Below are 14,969 nucleotides of genomic sequence, written 5' to 3'. Positions count from 1 at the left end.
CTCCAGAGGCTTCAGGGACCTTCAGGAAGCTTCCCTGAAGCCTCCGGAGCAGTCAAAACAACCCTCCGAGCAAACAGGAAGTCTGTTCCCGAACTTCTAGTTTGCCCGTAGGGCTGGGTTTTTGCACTCCGGAGGCTTCAGGGAAGCTCATGAAGCCTTTGGAAGGCCTCCAGGGGGGGCGGGGGGGTTCTTTTCACCCTCCCGAGGCTCCTATAAAGTCTCTGGAGCCTGAGGAGGGCAAAAAATGGCTTTAAAAAAGGGTAAACTCAGCTGGCCAGTGCACACATGTGTGCTGGCCAGCTGACAGGGCAGCGCCTTGCGTACCCTGACAAATGGCTCTGCGTGCCACCTGTGGCACGCGTACCATAGGTTCGCCATAACTGGTAGGGTTTCCTGGATGAGCAGGGAGCTGGAGTAGAAGACCTCCAAGGTCCTTTCCAACTCTTGTTATTCTGTTATTGAGGATCATGCATAGAGAGTGTTATGTCCTGAGAGCGTCCACCAGCAGGTGGCGCTCAGTAACTCATCCTACAGCTCACCCCTGATTAGCCCAACTAAACAATCTCCTTGGTGGGACAATCCTAGAGCTTCCATTGGTTGCCGGTCTGACAGCTGTGGGTATAAATAGCTGTCAGCCGGCTCGTTCTCTGTTCTGTTATACTGAGTTAATAAAATAGTTAACCGTTGCTGTTGCCGTTCCGTTATTACCTCAGGACTTAAAACTGGCGACGACGGTTGGCAAAACTAATTCACAACCATCCAACTAAAATGACGACTTCTTCAATGTTCTCACCTTTTCGTGTGGAGGCAGAAACCTGGGAGGCATTTGTTGAGCGCTTCGAGTGCTTCCTGCTCGCTCACGACCTTACGAGCCTCTCGCTAGAATGAAAAAGAGGCATATTTCTTAACTACTGCGGGCCAGAGATGTTCGCGACCGCTCGCGCTCTCTCAGCTCCAACTCCCGTCCACACAGTGCCGTGGGACACCCTGATGGCCAAGCTCAAGACGCATTACAAGCCTGCTCCATCCCGCTTTGCACGGCGACAAAACTTTCGCCACTGCATACAACTAGAAGTGGCTGCGCTCAGAGCGGCCGCAATTCCATGCGAATTTGCCGACTTAGATGAAGCACTCTTAGAGCAATTTATTTATGGGCTCAAAGATGTAAATCTTCACCGCCGAATCCTCTCCCAGTCAGACTTAACCTTAAAAATAGCCGTTGATGAAGCTCGCGCCTCAGAGATGGCTGATCAGTCCACCCCGGACTGCCGCCGTTTACCTCAGCCTCTACCCACGGGCCTGCCGGCGCCAACACCTCAAGTGAATCATCAACAAGTTACTCCATCAATACAATCAGAAATTGACTACGCTATCGACCGCCTGCAGTCGCTGACCCACAAGGATGGCCGTGCCTGCCTCAGCTGCGGCGGCCGTCACTCATGTTCGAACTGCCGCTTCCGTGCAGCAATCTGCCGAAAGTGCGGAAAAAAGGGCCATTTGGCTTCCGTATGCCGCTCCAACGTTCCTGACCTCCGGCCTGCGCCGCAAAGCCCTGCCTATCGATCGCCTGCCCAGGCGCCACCAAACCGTCGACTCAACTCCCTGTCCCTGGGAGACATCGAAGAGTACTCTCCTGAATGGGTCATTGACTCATCCTCCGCTTCCACGGGAGGTCGTGGTAAGCTGCACCTCTCCATCCTCATCGAAGGACGTCATTGCTCGATGGAACTGGACACCGGCTCCGCCCGTTCCATCATCTCCTGGCAAACTCTATCTGCACTTTTGCCACAATACTGCCTTAAGCAACTTGGCCCTGCAAATTGCCGCCTACGAGATTATCAGGGCAATCCAATTAAGCTCTTAGGCTGTGCTAACCTAAATGTCACTTATGGCTCATTCTCCGGCCGCTTGCCTCTTTTAGTCGTCCGAGACCCTCTCGCCTCTTTACTGGGGCTCGATTGGTTCCGGGCTCTGGGACTATCCATAGCGGGCATTCACTCCACCCACTATCATTCTCTTCCACCTGATACCTTCTCCTCTATCCTGTCTGAATTTAAGGACGTTTTTTCCGCCTCTCTGGGTTGTTATAAAGGTTCCCCTATTTCCCTAAATTTAGACCCTAAAATCGCGCCTATTCGCCTCAAGGCCAGGCGCTTGCCCTTCGCCTTAAAGGCGAAAGTGGACGCGGAGCTGGACAAATTAATAGCTCAAGGGGTACTAGAACCGGTAGACTACTCCCCTTGGGAAACACCAATAGTTGTTCCCCTAAAATCTGATGGCTCCATAAGGATCTGCGCAGATTTTAAAACAACATTAAATAAGGCTCTCCAAGCCCACCCCCACCCAGTGCCCGTTGTCCAGCACGTCCTGCATACCTTGGGACGTGGAAAATTTTTCGCCAAATTGGATCTGGCTCAAGCATATCAACAGCTCCCTGTTGATGAAGCCACCGCGCTTGCTCAGACCATAGTCACGCACCGCGGGGCTTTTAAATGCCGCCGGCTCCAATTTGACGTTAGCGTGGCTCCAGGAATATTCCAGGGACTCATGGAGCAGCTGCTCCATGGTATTCCTGGGGTTACGCCTTACTTCGATGACGTATTGATTGCAACTCAGGAGGCCCCTACACTACTGAAGACCCTCCGTGCTGTCCTCCTTAAATTCCGCTCCACAGGCCTGCACCTGAAAGTGTCAAAATGCAAGCTAGGGGTTCCTGCCGTAGAATTCCTTGGATTCCTCATCGACAAAAGGGGAATCCACCCCTCCCCTTCCAAAGTCGACGCAATCCTTTCTGCACCTACCCCTACGAACAAAGTTGAGTTGCAGGCCTTTTTAGGTCTCCTCAACTTCTATTCATCCTTCATCTCCCACAAGGCATCCCTAGCGGAACCGCTTCACCGTTTATTAGACGCTTCAGCTCCATGGGTTTGGACTAGCCGTGAAGCGCATGCGCTCGCGGCTGTCAAACGGGCTTTGACAGCTCCCCCTGTTCTAGCCCAATACGACGAGCGTCTACCTTTGCTCCTAGCCTGCGACGCCTCCCCCTTCGGTATTGGCGCAGTGCTAAGCCACCTTTACCCAGATGGCTCTGAAGCCCCTATAGCCTTCTACTCCCGCACCTTGTCCAAGCCTGAGCGGAATTACAGCCAGCTGGACAAGGAGGCACTGGCCGCCGTTGCGGGAGTAAAACGCTTCCACCATTACCTTTACGGCTGCCCATTCACCCTCCTCACAGACCACAAGCCACTATTAGGCATACTCTCAGGTGACCACCCCACCCCTCCAATCATTTCACCTCGCATGTCACGTTGGGCTGAATTTCTCTCTGCCTATAATTATACACTGATTCACAAGCCTGGCATCCACATGGGACATGCAGATGCCCTAAGCCGCTGCCCTTTGCCACTTCCTGTCTCTGACCCAGCCCCCACTGAAATGATCTGCCTCCTGGACGAACTACACCTTCCTGTGTCCGCTTCGGACATAGCCCTGTCATCCCGATCCGACCCTATTTTGTCTAGTGTCATCACTTTTGTTAGCAGTGGCTGGCCCTCCACTCCTGTAGATCAACCACTCCTGCCCTTCTATCGTCGCCGCACCGAACTATCCACTATCCAGGGGTGTTTGCTATGGGGCCATAGGGTAATCATTCCTGCAGCCTTGCGCCTTGGAGTGCTGACCCGCCTCCATGAGGGCCACCCAGGCATTGTCCGTATGAAGTGCCTGGGTCGAAGTTATGTCTGGTGGCCCTCCATGGACGCGGACATCACTGCGTGGGTGCAGCGTTGCTCTCCATGCCAACAAGTCCGCGCGGCGCCTCCCGCCGCTCCTTCCAGGGAGTGGGAACAACCAAGGGCTCCATGGAGTCGCCTCCATGTGGATTTCTTGGGTCCCATAGAAGGCACCACTTTTTTCCTAGTTATTGACGCTTGGTCAAAATGGGTGGAACTTTTCCCCATGCACTCCACCACCTCCTCTGCAACAATAGGCATTCTGGACAACCTATTTACCACCCACGGATTGCCCGACATTTTAGTGTCGGACAATGGACCCCAATTCACCTCCCAAGAGTTCCAACATTACATGAGCCGCCTAGGCATCCGCCACACCCCAACAGCTCCGTTCCACCCGGCGGGAAACGGCATGGCAGAACGCGCTGTGCGCTCTGCTAAAGAATCCCTCTCCCGCATGTCGTCATTGCCCATGCATCTCCGCGTGGCAACCTTTCTACGTTGCCAACACACTACCCCATGTCCACTTACAGGAAAGGCCCCTTCCTAACTCCTTATGGGGCGCAAACTCCGCACAACTCTAGACCGTTTACACCCCTCTTATTCTACTCCCTCTTTCCCTTCTTCCCCACCCCCTAGGACCTTTCTAGTGGGGGAGGGGGTGTTCGCAAGGAACTTTGCAGGGGACCCAAAGTGGGTACCGGGGGTTATTTCTGAGTTAACAGGGCCCTGTTCCTACAGGGTCCTCCTTGACGATGGACGAGAATGGAGGAGGCATTTAGACCAGTTGTGGCGGCGCATAAAGGATAGAGCACCAGACGGATCGCATGTCCCAGCTCAGAATAAACCAGGCCCTGACGACGATGCCTACCGGCCCGACCAGAACAAACCAACTAGCTCCGGCGCCGTTTCAACCGCCCCGCTCACGCCGGACTCCTTACCTGCAAGTTTTGATGGGACTCTAGGACTTCGGCCTGCCAGGTCACTCCCCAGGAACGCTCCTCCTGCAACGACGGCCACACCTCAATTGAGGAGATCCCAGCGCATGCGCAGAAGGCCTGCGTATTTGAGCGAATACGCTTGCGCGAACAAGGGGGAAGGGGTGTTATGTCCTGAGAGCGTCCACCAGCAGGTGGCGCTCAGTAACTCATCCTACAGCTCACCCCTGATTAGCCCAACTAAACAATCTCCTTGGCGGGACAATCCTAGAGCTTCCATTGGTTGCCGGTCTGACAGCTGTGGGTATAAATAGCTGTCAGCCGGCTCGTTCTCTGTTCTGTTGTACTGAGTTAATAAAATAGTTAACCGTTGCTGTTGCTGTTCCGTTATTACCTCAGGACTTAAAAGAGAATATAGTTTGTATTAGCAATAGAGCAATAAACTTTGACTGATCTTTAGAAAAGGCAACTTGTTGAGGGCATCTGCCAGGACTGTCATACAGTCCAAAGAACTTCAACTCAGAATTTAAGGCTGTGAGGTTAGATTGCCTGGCATTTGCACACAAGGAAATCCTGCTAGATAAAGAATGCCAATGGCTTATGGACAATGGTTTCTAAAATCATAAAGCTAGAAGGAATCATAAGGCCTAATGCTGGGAAAGATTGAGGGCAAAAGAAGAAGGGGATGACAGAGAATGAGATGGCTGGGTGGCATCACCGAAGCAGTCGGCGTGAGCTTAAATGTTTTCCAGAGGATGGTAGAGGACAGGAAGGCCTGAAGGAACGTTGTCCAGGGGGTTATGATGGGTCAGACACGACTTCACAACTAACAACAAAGGCTAGAAAGGCCCTTGGAGGTATTTTAATTCAATCTCCTGCCCAAGTTAGGAGACTGTTGTGGCCCAGCAGGAGCCATTGGAGCTGCCACCTGACTCCGACAGCGAGGGTCCCTATGAGTCGGCTCTGGAGGATGTGGAGGACCCTGGGCAGGGTTCTGACTCTGAGCAGGGATCGGAGAGTCTGATTGGCCACCAGGAGGCCCCTGAGGCATGGAGCAGCGGTAGGAGCCAAAGGAAGGGGGCTCCTGATGCCATGCCTTGGAGCAGTGGGGAGGAGTCACGGGACAGTGACTCAGACATCAGCAGGGAGTTCTTAGATGCTCGTTACCGCCGCGCTCACAGGCGCAAGGAGCAAGGGCGCAGTTACCGGCGGTAATTGCTCTCAGCTGCTGATAAGTAGACTCCTCTCCAGTCTATAAAAGGACTTTGCAGAAGTCAACGTAAGAACCGTTGGGAAAGTTCCATCTTGTGAGCTTGGCATGCTGGATAGCTGCTATCGTGTCTCAGTGCCGGAGGGTTCTGAGAGCCTAGTCGTGGTGGATTGTTGCCAAGGATCTGTCTATCTGTGCAATAAATCCTGTTGAAGTAGTTTTGGTCCGGAGTGTGTTCTGTGTTGGCGAGGGAAGAAGGGGGGTCAGAACAGGAGACCTTATTACATCTCTAACAAATGCCTCTCCAATATTTTCTTGAAGATCTCCAGCAATAGAGTATCCACAACTCCAGTGAACAAGCAGTTCCATTGGTTAATTGTTCTTACTGTCAGGACTTTCCTCCTTAGTTCAATATTCTGTCACCACCACATGCAAAATAGGCAACCATTTTCAAAGGTACTTTTGCATCAGGATTCTTGAGGCTGAACAGTTCTATTTGCTAAGGCAAAAGAGAACACAATAATCCAGTGTTTCCCACCCTCAGCAACTTGCATGGACTACAAATGCCAGCTATTGCAATTACTCAGTGCTGGCTGGGGAATTCTGGGAATTGCAGTCCACACTTCTGAAAGTTGCTGAGGTTGGGAAACTGCAATAATCTCTCTCTCTCTCTCTCTCTCTCTCTCTCTCTCTCTCTCTCTCTCTCTCTCTCTCTCTCTCTCTCCTCTCCCTCTCCCTCTCCCTCTCCCTCTCCTCTCCCTCTCCCTCTCCCCCCCTCTCTCTCTCTCTCTCCCTCCCTCCCTCCCTCCCTCCCTCCCTCCCTCCCTCCCCCTTTATGATCTATGATCTTCTTATCTGCCATTCTGGCAGAATCAAGAATCTGCAAAAAACAGGAGAATTGAGTATTTGAACCTCTTATTATTTAGGATGTGATTTTGAAATCGTAGGGAGTGGCATTCTCAGAAATCTGGGAACTTCTTGCAAAATGCCAAGGAGTAGCAGCTTTAAAGAAGCAATTTCTTTAAAGAATGTGGCGATTAAAGGAGAAAGAATTATGCTTCCCTTTCTCAACCCTGAGGGTGCTCATGGTTTCCAAGTGTTGTAATTCTCGTTACAAAACAAAAAGTGTCGTATTATCTCAAATTCCTAGGAAAACAGGGCAGCTCTGCCAGGGGTGAGCTTCAAAATTTTTAGCAAGGGGTTCTCTGCCCGGCTGCGGACGGGTTAAATCCTCTTTGATAATTCCTAATAGGAATATTTCTGGTTTGAGTTCCAATCTCTGTCCAGTCATTTCTTCCAACCACCTTCGAATCTTTGCCAATATTCTTTTGTTTTGCTACATGACCACCACTTGTGGTAGTAGGTGACAGGAAATTGGTCATATTTCCAGCAGTTAGGTGATAATTTTTAATACATTTTGGCTAGCCTGGCTGGAGGTAGGTGCCACCTATAGAACATTTTATATGGGTTCTTTTTGTACGATGTGGCCAAAGTTAGTTTCCTGTTTTTATTCCATAATTTTTCCCATTTTTCCAATTCGATATTGTACCCAAAGTTCTTTGCCCATACCACCATCGTTTCTTTAACACACTCTTCCTCCATTTTGTATTGTAATAAAAAGCTATACATTGGTTTGATCATTTTCTCCTCTGTCCCCAATAGAAGTTTGTCTCCATGTGCCTTTCGATGGCTGATTCAATTCATCTGGTTCAAACTAGATGTGTGTGGAGCTCTGAGAACCTGTCTCGATGACATAGCAAAGGTGTAATCATTTTTTTGTCTCACGCAAAATGAGGAATCAGGAGAGATGTGTTTCCTTCTCTACAATTAGCAGATGAATAGTCCTCTCTTTTCTGCTCATAGCACATTCTGCAAAGGGAGCAGGTGCATTGATAGTCTTAATGACATCAGTACCATTTTAGGGTACAAGCACAAAGTCATCTATCATTATAAAATAGGAAAATTGACTTTTTTGACCAGATTTTGACTGCAATGGGCTACACAGTATGCTATAAACCATTTGTTTGATTGTTCCACTCTGGAAATACTGCTGCAGCATAGTCCTTCCAGGCCACCTTGATTTCAACCATTAAACATTATTCTTCCAATCCTGTATGCAATCTTTGAATATACTATAAAATGATACTTGCATTTATCAGCTGAAGTCAGTGCAGATGGCTGAAGGGAAAGGGTATTCTCCAGGAAATAATAAGAGGTCTTAAGCTTTGCTGCCTTATTAGAAGACATGGAAATAACCATTTTATGTCAGGTCCATTTTTCTGTGGCTTGAAAGATACATTACGGTAAGTCAGGCTACTATTCTGTTGAACTTACCTGTTGTGGCCTGCCAGTGGCCAACGGAGCTGGCAGCAGATTCAGACAGCGAGGAGGTTGGGGAGGAACATGGGCCAGTCCTGGAATCTGGAGAAGGCTCTGATGAGGGCTCTGTGTCAGAGGCAGAGGTGGGGCCAGGCCTGACAGTTAGCTGCCTTCAGAGCCAGACATCAGTAAGGCAGAAGAACAGCTGGGGCCTGTTCCCAGTGTGCGCATGCGCAGAGTTGCCAGACGAAGGGAACAGCTAAGAAACAAGGGTCGACGTGGACCATGAATGGCCCCTCCCATAGGAAATAAAATAGTAGCAAAAGGGGAGGGATGTTTGCAGGAGACAATTAGTTCATTCCTGCATTCTTGCCAAGTATTGCGGCCTCTGAAAGATATTGGCCTGGCCACTCTCCAAGCCTGATAAAGGTCAGTAATTCTGAACTATCTTGAAAGACGGTGGGAGAGGAAAGACTTTGCTGGAGAGGAACTCACTGTAAATTAAATAAAAGGGGTTTATCGGGACGAGGACTCGACTTCGTGCTGCTGGGGAAGCCTAGCTCAGAACATTACCAACCACCTACAGGTATCCCACCGTCTCTCTGGAATATAGCACTTCTAACTGCTCCATAGAATAGCTTCTTTCATTTTCACACTGCTTCCCTGTCCAGTGTTGAGCTGTTCACAACCACCTTTGAACGTAGGCATCGATGTGCTTATTAGAGAATTGCTTTATTGAATTAAAAATGCATAGAGGGATGTCCCTACATGGGAGGTATACAAATTGAACTTGCTCGGCAGGGTGTCCTTAACACGGGAAGCTCGGAGCAGCTTTCTCCTGCTGACTTTCCACTCTTGGGTGGAAAATCAGAATCAAGAAGAACCTCAACCTTAACGTGACCCATAGGAAATTGTTGGAACCTGAAACCGTTCTTGTTTTTTACCCTGTCTCTGGATGGCATCTTGGCAGCCAGCCACTTTTGCCTGAAGCGGTAACTCTCTTAATACTATCCCTGCTGAGCCACTGTTGGCAGGCTGGGATGTGCGGCTTTTCGAGTGTATATTTTATTTATCAGTGATTTCTTATCAAGCACAGTGTATCGGTAGAACACTTTTAGGCAGAGTGTCTAATTACAGTTTTTAGTACATTTCTTGCTGGATGAGGGGGAGTTTGCAGAAACAAAGGGAAGTGTCAGTGTTTAACTTGCTCTTGAAAAGTGGCAGCTGCCCTTATTTTACCCTTCATCTGATATGCTCTGCCCATTAATAGCGTGCCTCTTCGTTGAGTTTTGTTGTGGCCCGCCAGCGGCCAGAGAAGCCGGCAGCAGAGTCGGACAGTGAGGAGGTTGGAGAGGAACATGGGCCAATCCTGGAGGCTGGGGAAGGCTCAGATGAGGGTTCTGCATCGGGGGCAGAGTTGGGGGGGCAAGGGCGTCTGGCAGTTCTCAGCTGCCTTCGGAGCGAGACAGCAGTGAGGCAGAGGAACAGCTGGAGCCTGTTCCCAGTGTGCACATGTGCAGATCTGCCAGAAGAAAAGAACAGTTGAGAAATCAGGGTCAACTTGGGAGTACAGCCACAGGTGGACAGTGAATGGTCCCTCCCACAGGAAATAAAAGAGGAGCAAAAGAGGAGTGGGCTTTTGCAGGAAACAATTCGTTTGTTCGTTCATTCGTTTCAGGGGTGTGAAGATCTGTCCGTGAATCTCAGAGACTCTGTGCCAAGTTTTTCCTTGCACTGCACTGCATTTGGAAAAGATTTACATGGCAGCTTTCCAAAGGTCTGTGGTCATAAATTCACCTTTGAAAGACTGTTCGCCAGGCCTTTGCTGGATGTGATTCAGAGGAATTCACGTTTGCTTAATAAAAGGGGTTTTGTCGGGACCAGGAATTGGCTTTGTGCTTTTTGGGGAAGCCTCGGTCAGAACAAGTTTTCTAAAAAAAATGAAATGGCAAAAGACAGCAAGGTAATGCTCTGAAGGCTGATGTCCTGGAATAACTTGAAAGAACCTTTTCATTTGTGTCTTGTTTGGAAGCAGTTAGAAAGGGGTCCGTGAAAATTACAAGGCTATTGTTTCTTTCTTTTCGTTCTGAGAAGAAAGGGAAAAAAGTTTTTATCAGAGATTTAAAAGTCAGGATATGGAGAATGCACTTGATGCGCCTCAAGGAAAGCTCATGGGGAAAACACTTCATCCTTTCCTGATTAGGGCTTTTTTCAAGCAGAGTTAGTGCCTCATTAACTTCTCTGGGACACTTTGCCCTTTGAAATAACTGAATGGCATCTGCTTCTTACTCAAAATCAGTGGGGAGAATATATCATCTCCCAAGTCTTTTCTGTCTGTTTGTCTAATAGCTTAGAAGAATGGCATTCAATGAATGGCAGATTTTGTGTTAGAATTAGGATGTCAAACTGGAATTATTTGAGGGCTGGATCAGCATTGTAGTTCTCCTCCATGGGCTGACCGGGGGGGGGGATGGGACAGGATGGGATGGACGCCTCCTGCAGCATCCCACCAGCCAAAATGGGGTGCAGGCAGGGGAGGGCTGGGGTTTGGGAGAACCTCTAGCTAAGATTCTGTACAGTTCGGAGAACCCCCAAATCCCACTCCTGGCTGGCCCTGCCCACCCCTCTCAGGAGTCCCCACACAGCCCATTTTGGATGCAGGTAAGTGCAGGGTGCTCGAGGAGGCTCGAGGAGGATGAAAAATGGGTCTACCGGAAGTTCGGGAAAGCCAGAAACAGGTTCGTTTCTGGCCTCCAGAAGGCCTCCGGGGCCTTGGGAGGCCATTTTCACCTTCCCGGGGGCTCAAGAAAAGCCCCCGGAGTCAAAATGCCCCCCCTTACTGTGATGCAGGAGATCGACTGGGCCACCCCACCATGGCCATGCAACCGGGCAGAGAACCCCTTGTTAAAATTTTTGATGCCCACCTCTGGATGCGGGGAAGGGTTCATTTTGACTGCCAGAGTTGGACCAGTCCTTTGCTATTTCCAGGCCAGCCCTGTGGACCAGATTTAAGCACCTCATGGGCTGGATACGGCCCACAGGCCTTGAGTTTGACACCCCTGTGTTAGAATAACAGAGTTGGAAGGGACCTTGGAGGTCTTCTACTCCAATCCCCTGCTCAAGCAGGAGACCCTATACCATTTCAGACAATTGTCTGTCCAGTCTCTTCTTAAAAACCTCCAGTGATGGAGCACCCCTAACGTCTGAAGGCAAACTGTTCCATTGATCAACTGTTCTCACTGTTCGGAACTTTCTCCTTAGTTCTAGGTCATTTCTGTCCTTAATTAGTTTTCATCCATTGATTCTTCTCTTGCCTTCTGGTGCCTTGGAAGTTGATAGAGAGAAGGAAAGATGCCACTTCTAAGATTACACTTAGATTACACTTACCATTCATAAGGAGGTGAGTTTTATTTATGCTAAATTCTTCTTCACTTTAAAAAAAAAGTTTTTACTAGGATTATCTTTTTAACCTATTTTCTACCCATGTAGAAGTGGGTTACAAAAGAGATAAAGTCACCTAAGATCTGTGCTTGATTCTTGATGACCTCATGACCATGTCCATATAGTTTTCGTAGTAACGGTACAGATGTGGTTTGCCATTGTTTTCTTCTGAAAGGAGATTCTTCAAATTAGCACAACCAGCATTCTGTAATTGGGTAGCTGAAGGACAAGCAGATGCATTCATAAAACATGTTGTGTAAGAAGTTAGCACCCACCCCTCTACTAGGAAAGTGAGATATTTTAGGAAATATTAAAATGGCAGAATATTTTCCCTAAAAGGAAGGCAGAAACTCATCCTCCCCCACCTTTGCCAATGGGCCATTAAGGCCTGGACCAGTCTATTCTACATAACAAAGATCTACCTCCGCCAAGCAGAGCCTTAGTAGGAATTGCCCAAAGCCCTTTCATTACATCATCCCCCAGCAAAGGCTCAACCAAGCTTGGGACTCAGGACAGCCCTCAGAGTTGCCCCTGCATGGCCCCATCGGAGTCTGACATCCAATCAGAATACAAGCTCAAATTCAAATGCCCAGAGAGGACATAAACCCCAGGCACTTTTAGCATGTCTGCCCTTTTTTTCCTTCGCCCAAAATCTTCAAGGCATGTGATGCTGTCCACCATTAAAACCATCTTTCCAAGCAACTTCCATGAATCCAGTGTCTTTTTCCCAGGGGTGAAATCTAATTCCCCCCCCCCCCAGTTTTGTAAGCATGGCTTGGTGGTGGTGGTGGTCATGTGACTGGGTGGGTGTGTCCAACTTTTTTTTTTCACTTTCAGCTAATTTTTTTAGCTTTTTAAAGCATTTTTTCCCCTGCTGGTTCAGGCGAACCGGCAGGGGGAAAATGCTTTTAAAAGTGGGGGGGAAGCTTCCGACCATCACGCAGCTCACAGCTGAGTCACGCGATCCTCAGAAGCTGTTTTTTTTTACTACTGGTTTGCAAAACCAAGGACAATCATCCCTACCAGTTCGGCCAAACCGGGCTGAACCGGGAGGATTTCACCCCTGCTTTTTCCTCACTTGGAACTGGACCCAGAAGGATATTGCTTCCAACGATTGATTATTTCTAATCCTAGTTAGAGGATGTTTTCAGGATCATCATATTAAAGAGGGTCAGGATTTGTTTTTCACTGAATTCAAATGAAGATCCAGATCTCTTGGACTTTTAATTCTAATTGCATATTGGTAAAAATGTTTGAACACTAAGAACAAATTGGAAATAAATGCATAAGGGTAGGTGAATTCATAAAATGCCTTCAAGCAGAGACTGGGGGCTTTTGCAACTTTAGATTCCATGCATCAAGCAGAGTAGCCTACACTGGGATAAGTACTACACCCCTAATAAGAATGGAGTCTATGGAAGTTTCAATAAAATAGCAGTGAAACATCAATTTTAATGAGAGCTTTTAAGTGGAAAGAAAATGACAACTGAATAAGCTGGCAAAAGATGCAGATCTACACTCAGGTGAATAAAAAAGAGAGAACATGGCAGATTGGGGGGGGGGAATCACATAAATTAAGATAGCAGCAGAAACAAATCCTTTTTGCCAAGTTTATTGTTGTTAAGCAGACTAAAATATTGATTTTAAGAGTCTGGTTTTTAAAAAATTGCTCTTAGTCCTCTTGTGTGTTATACAAGAAGGTGAAGGACAGTCAATAACTGTAAAAATATACTAGTACGTTTGGTTCATGAAGACAGTACGAGAAAGGGATCATTTTTGTCTTTGAACCCATGGGTGATAATGCTGAAAGCCCTAACTTTGAGATATGGTTCTGGAGAAAATATGGCCGGGAGAAATATAAAATAGAATTATTTGGTTAATGATTGGATGTAAGAGTGAGAACCTTTCACTGATCTTCCCAAAAGGAGTTGATTTGAAGGGTCACAGAAAGTATTCTGAGATCACAGCAATATTAAACACCAAGCTATATTAAGAAGAATTTTGATCAAATAATTTGGGAACATCTATTCAAAGACGTCTGATGTGACCTATATCTAATGCATTAATTGATGTAATTAATATTGAGAATATTCTTCAAGTCAAAACAGATGGCAATGGGACCTAGATGATCTTGAAAAAAAAAGTTCTTAAATTGGAAACCAAATATAAATCCCAGCTCTGGAGTGGGATTTAAAAGTGCCAGGAAGATAACATTGACATATTGTGTGGTGACCTGGACTGAGTGCTTAATTTAAGGAAGACTTTGCCTTCTAAAACAGGGGTCACCAACCTTTCGGACCTCAGGGACCACTAAATCCATAATTTAAAATCCCATGGACTACTAATATGATTAAAAAAAAAAGATAAATAGTATTTAGTACAATATAAAAATGTAAATAATTTTTCTGCGGACCATCAAAATTTTCTCACGAACCAACACTGGTCCACAGACCACCAGTTGGTGACTGCTGTTCTAAAGTGTCAGGGGATATAGGGGAAGAATGGGAAAAATAATTATCCAGGAGTGCATAAGCTGTGAGGTCCTTGGTGCTCTCTTGAGTTTGGTGGTTTTCTTGAAGACATTTCATTACCAAGCTAGGTAACATCATCAGTACTAGAAGGGAGTGGGATTTGCTCTTATTTATTATTTTTTAAGCTTTAATGCAAGTCTGATCTTTGATTGGAAAGGACCATTCAGCCTGAACGACAATATGTTACAGTTGATTCAAACTCAGCTTGTATTCACTGCTCTTTTTTCCTTTCTCTTCTCTTTTAACAGCCTCGACAGAGAGTTCCCCATAAACATCAGCAACCTCTAAAGCTGCTATCCTGCCAGATGATATAGAAGCGAACTTTTCCATCTGAAAGAAAGAATGATAATACTAATTTTTAAAAAGAAACATAAGAAATGGCACTGCCAGAAGAAAACAGCCACCAAGAACTGGACTCAAATCCAACTGATCTGATTAACACGACAAGTTCTGAATAACGTCTGACTTGCTGATGGTATCCCAGCGTGACACGTCACCAACAATAGAACTCTTTCCACCTAATAGTTGGTGGGCTGTTGTTTTTTTACACCAGAAAACTGTTCCCAGTTTCATCACTGTGCGTAAACTTTATATTCCCATTGGGGAACTCTCTGTGACCTTCACTAAAGGGGTTTGGGTTTAATTGAGTTTTGTTTTTAGCATGGCAAACAATGGATCATATTATATATGCAGATTGCATGGTGTTTTTTTTAATGGGACCGGTAGTTCCAATTCCACACACCCAAATATCCCGATATCCCTTTTACCTCCCCCTGCCCTCCCCCCGCCCTCCCCCCCC

General features: G+C 47.4%; 1 protein-coding gene across 2 annotated transcripts in view; it reads left to right on the top strand.

Annotated features, from left to right (window-relative positions):
- SAMD12 (sterile alpha motif domain containing 12) overlaps positions 1-14,864 on the top strand; it is a 315,705-nt gene extending 300,841 nt beyond the window's left edge. For both annotated transcript variants that reach the window (XM_081950862.1, XM_081950864.1), the window contains one exon: positions 14,419-14,864. In XM_081950862.1, the coding sequence (XP_081806988.1) occupies positions 14,419-14,484 (66 nt within the window). In that variant the 3' untranslated portion in view covers positions 14,485-14,864. The remainder of the gene's footprint in view (positions 1-14,418) is intronic.
- The last annotated feature ends 105 nt before the right edge of the window (positions 14,865-14,969 follow it).

This window comes from Natrix helvetica (assembly GCF_964273705.1).
Source record: "Natrix helvetica genome assembly, chromosome: 4".
Lineage (NCBI taxonomy): Eukaryota > Metazoa > Chordata > Lepidosauria > Squamata > Natricidae > Natrix > Natrix helvetica.
Note: the sequence above shows the minus strand (reverse complement) of the source record. Positions and strands in the feature narration are given on the sequence as shown.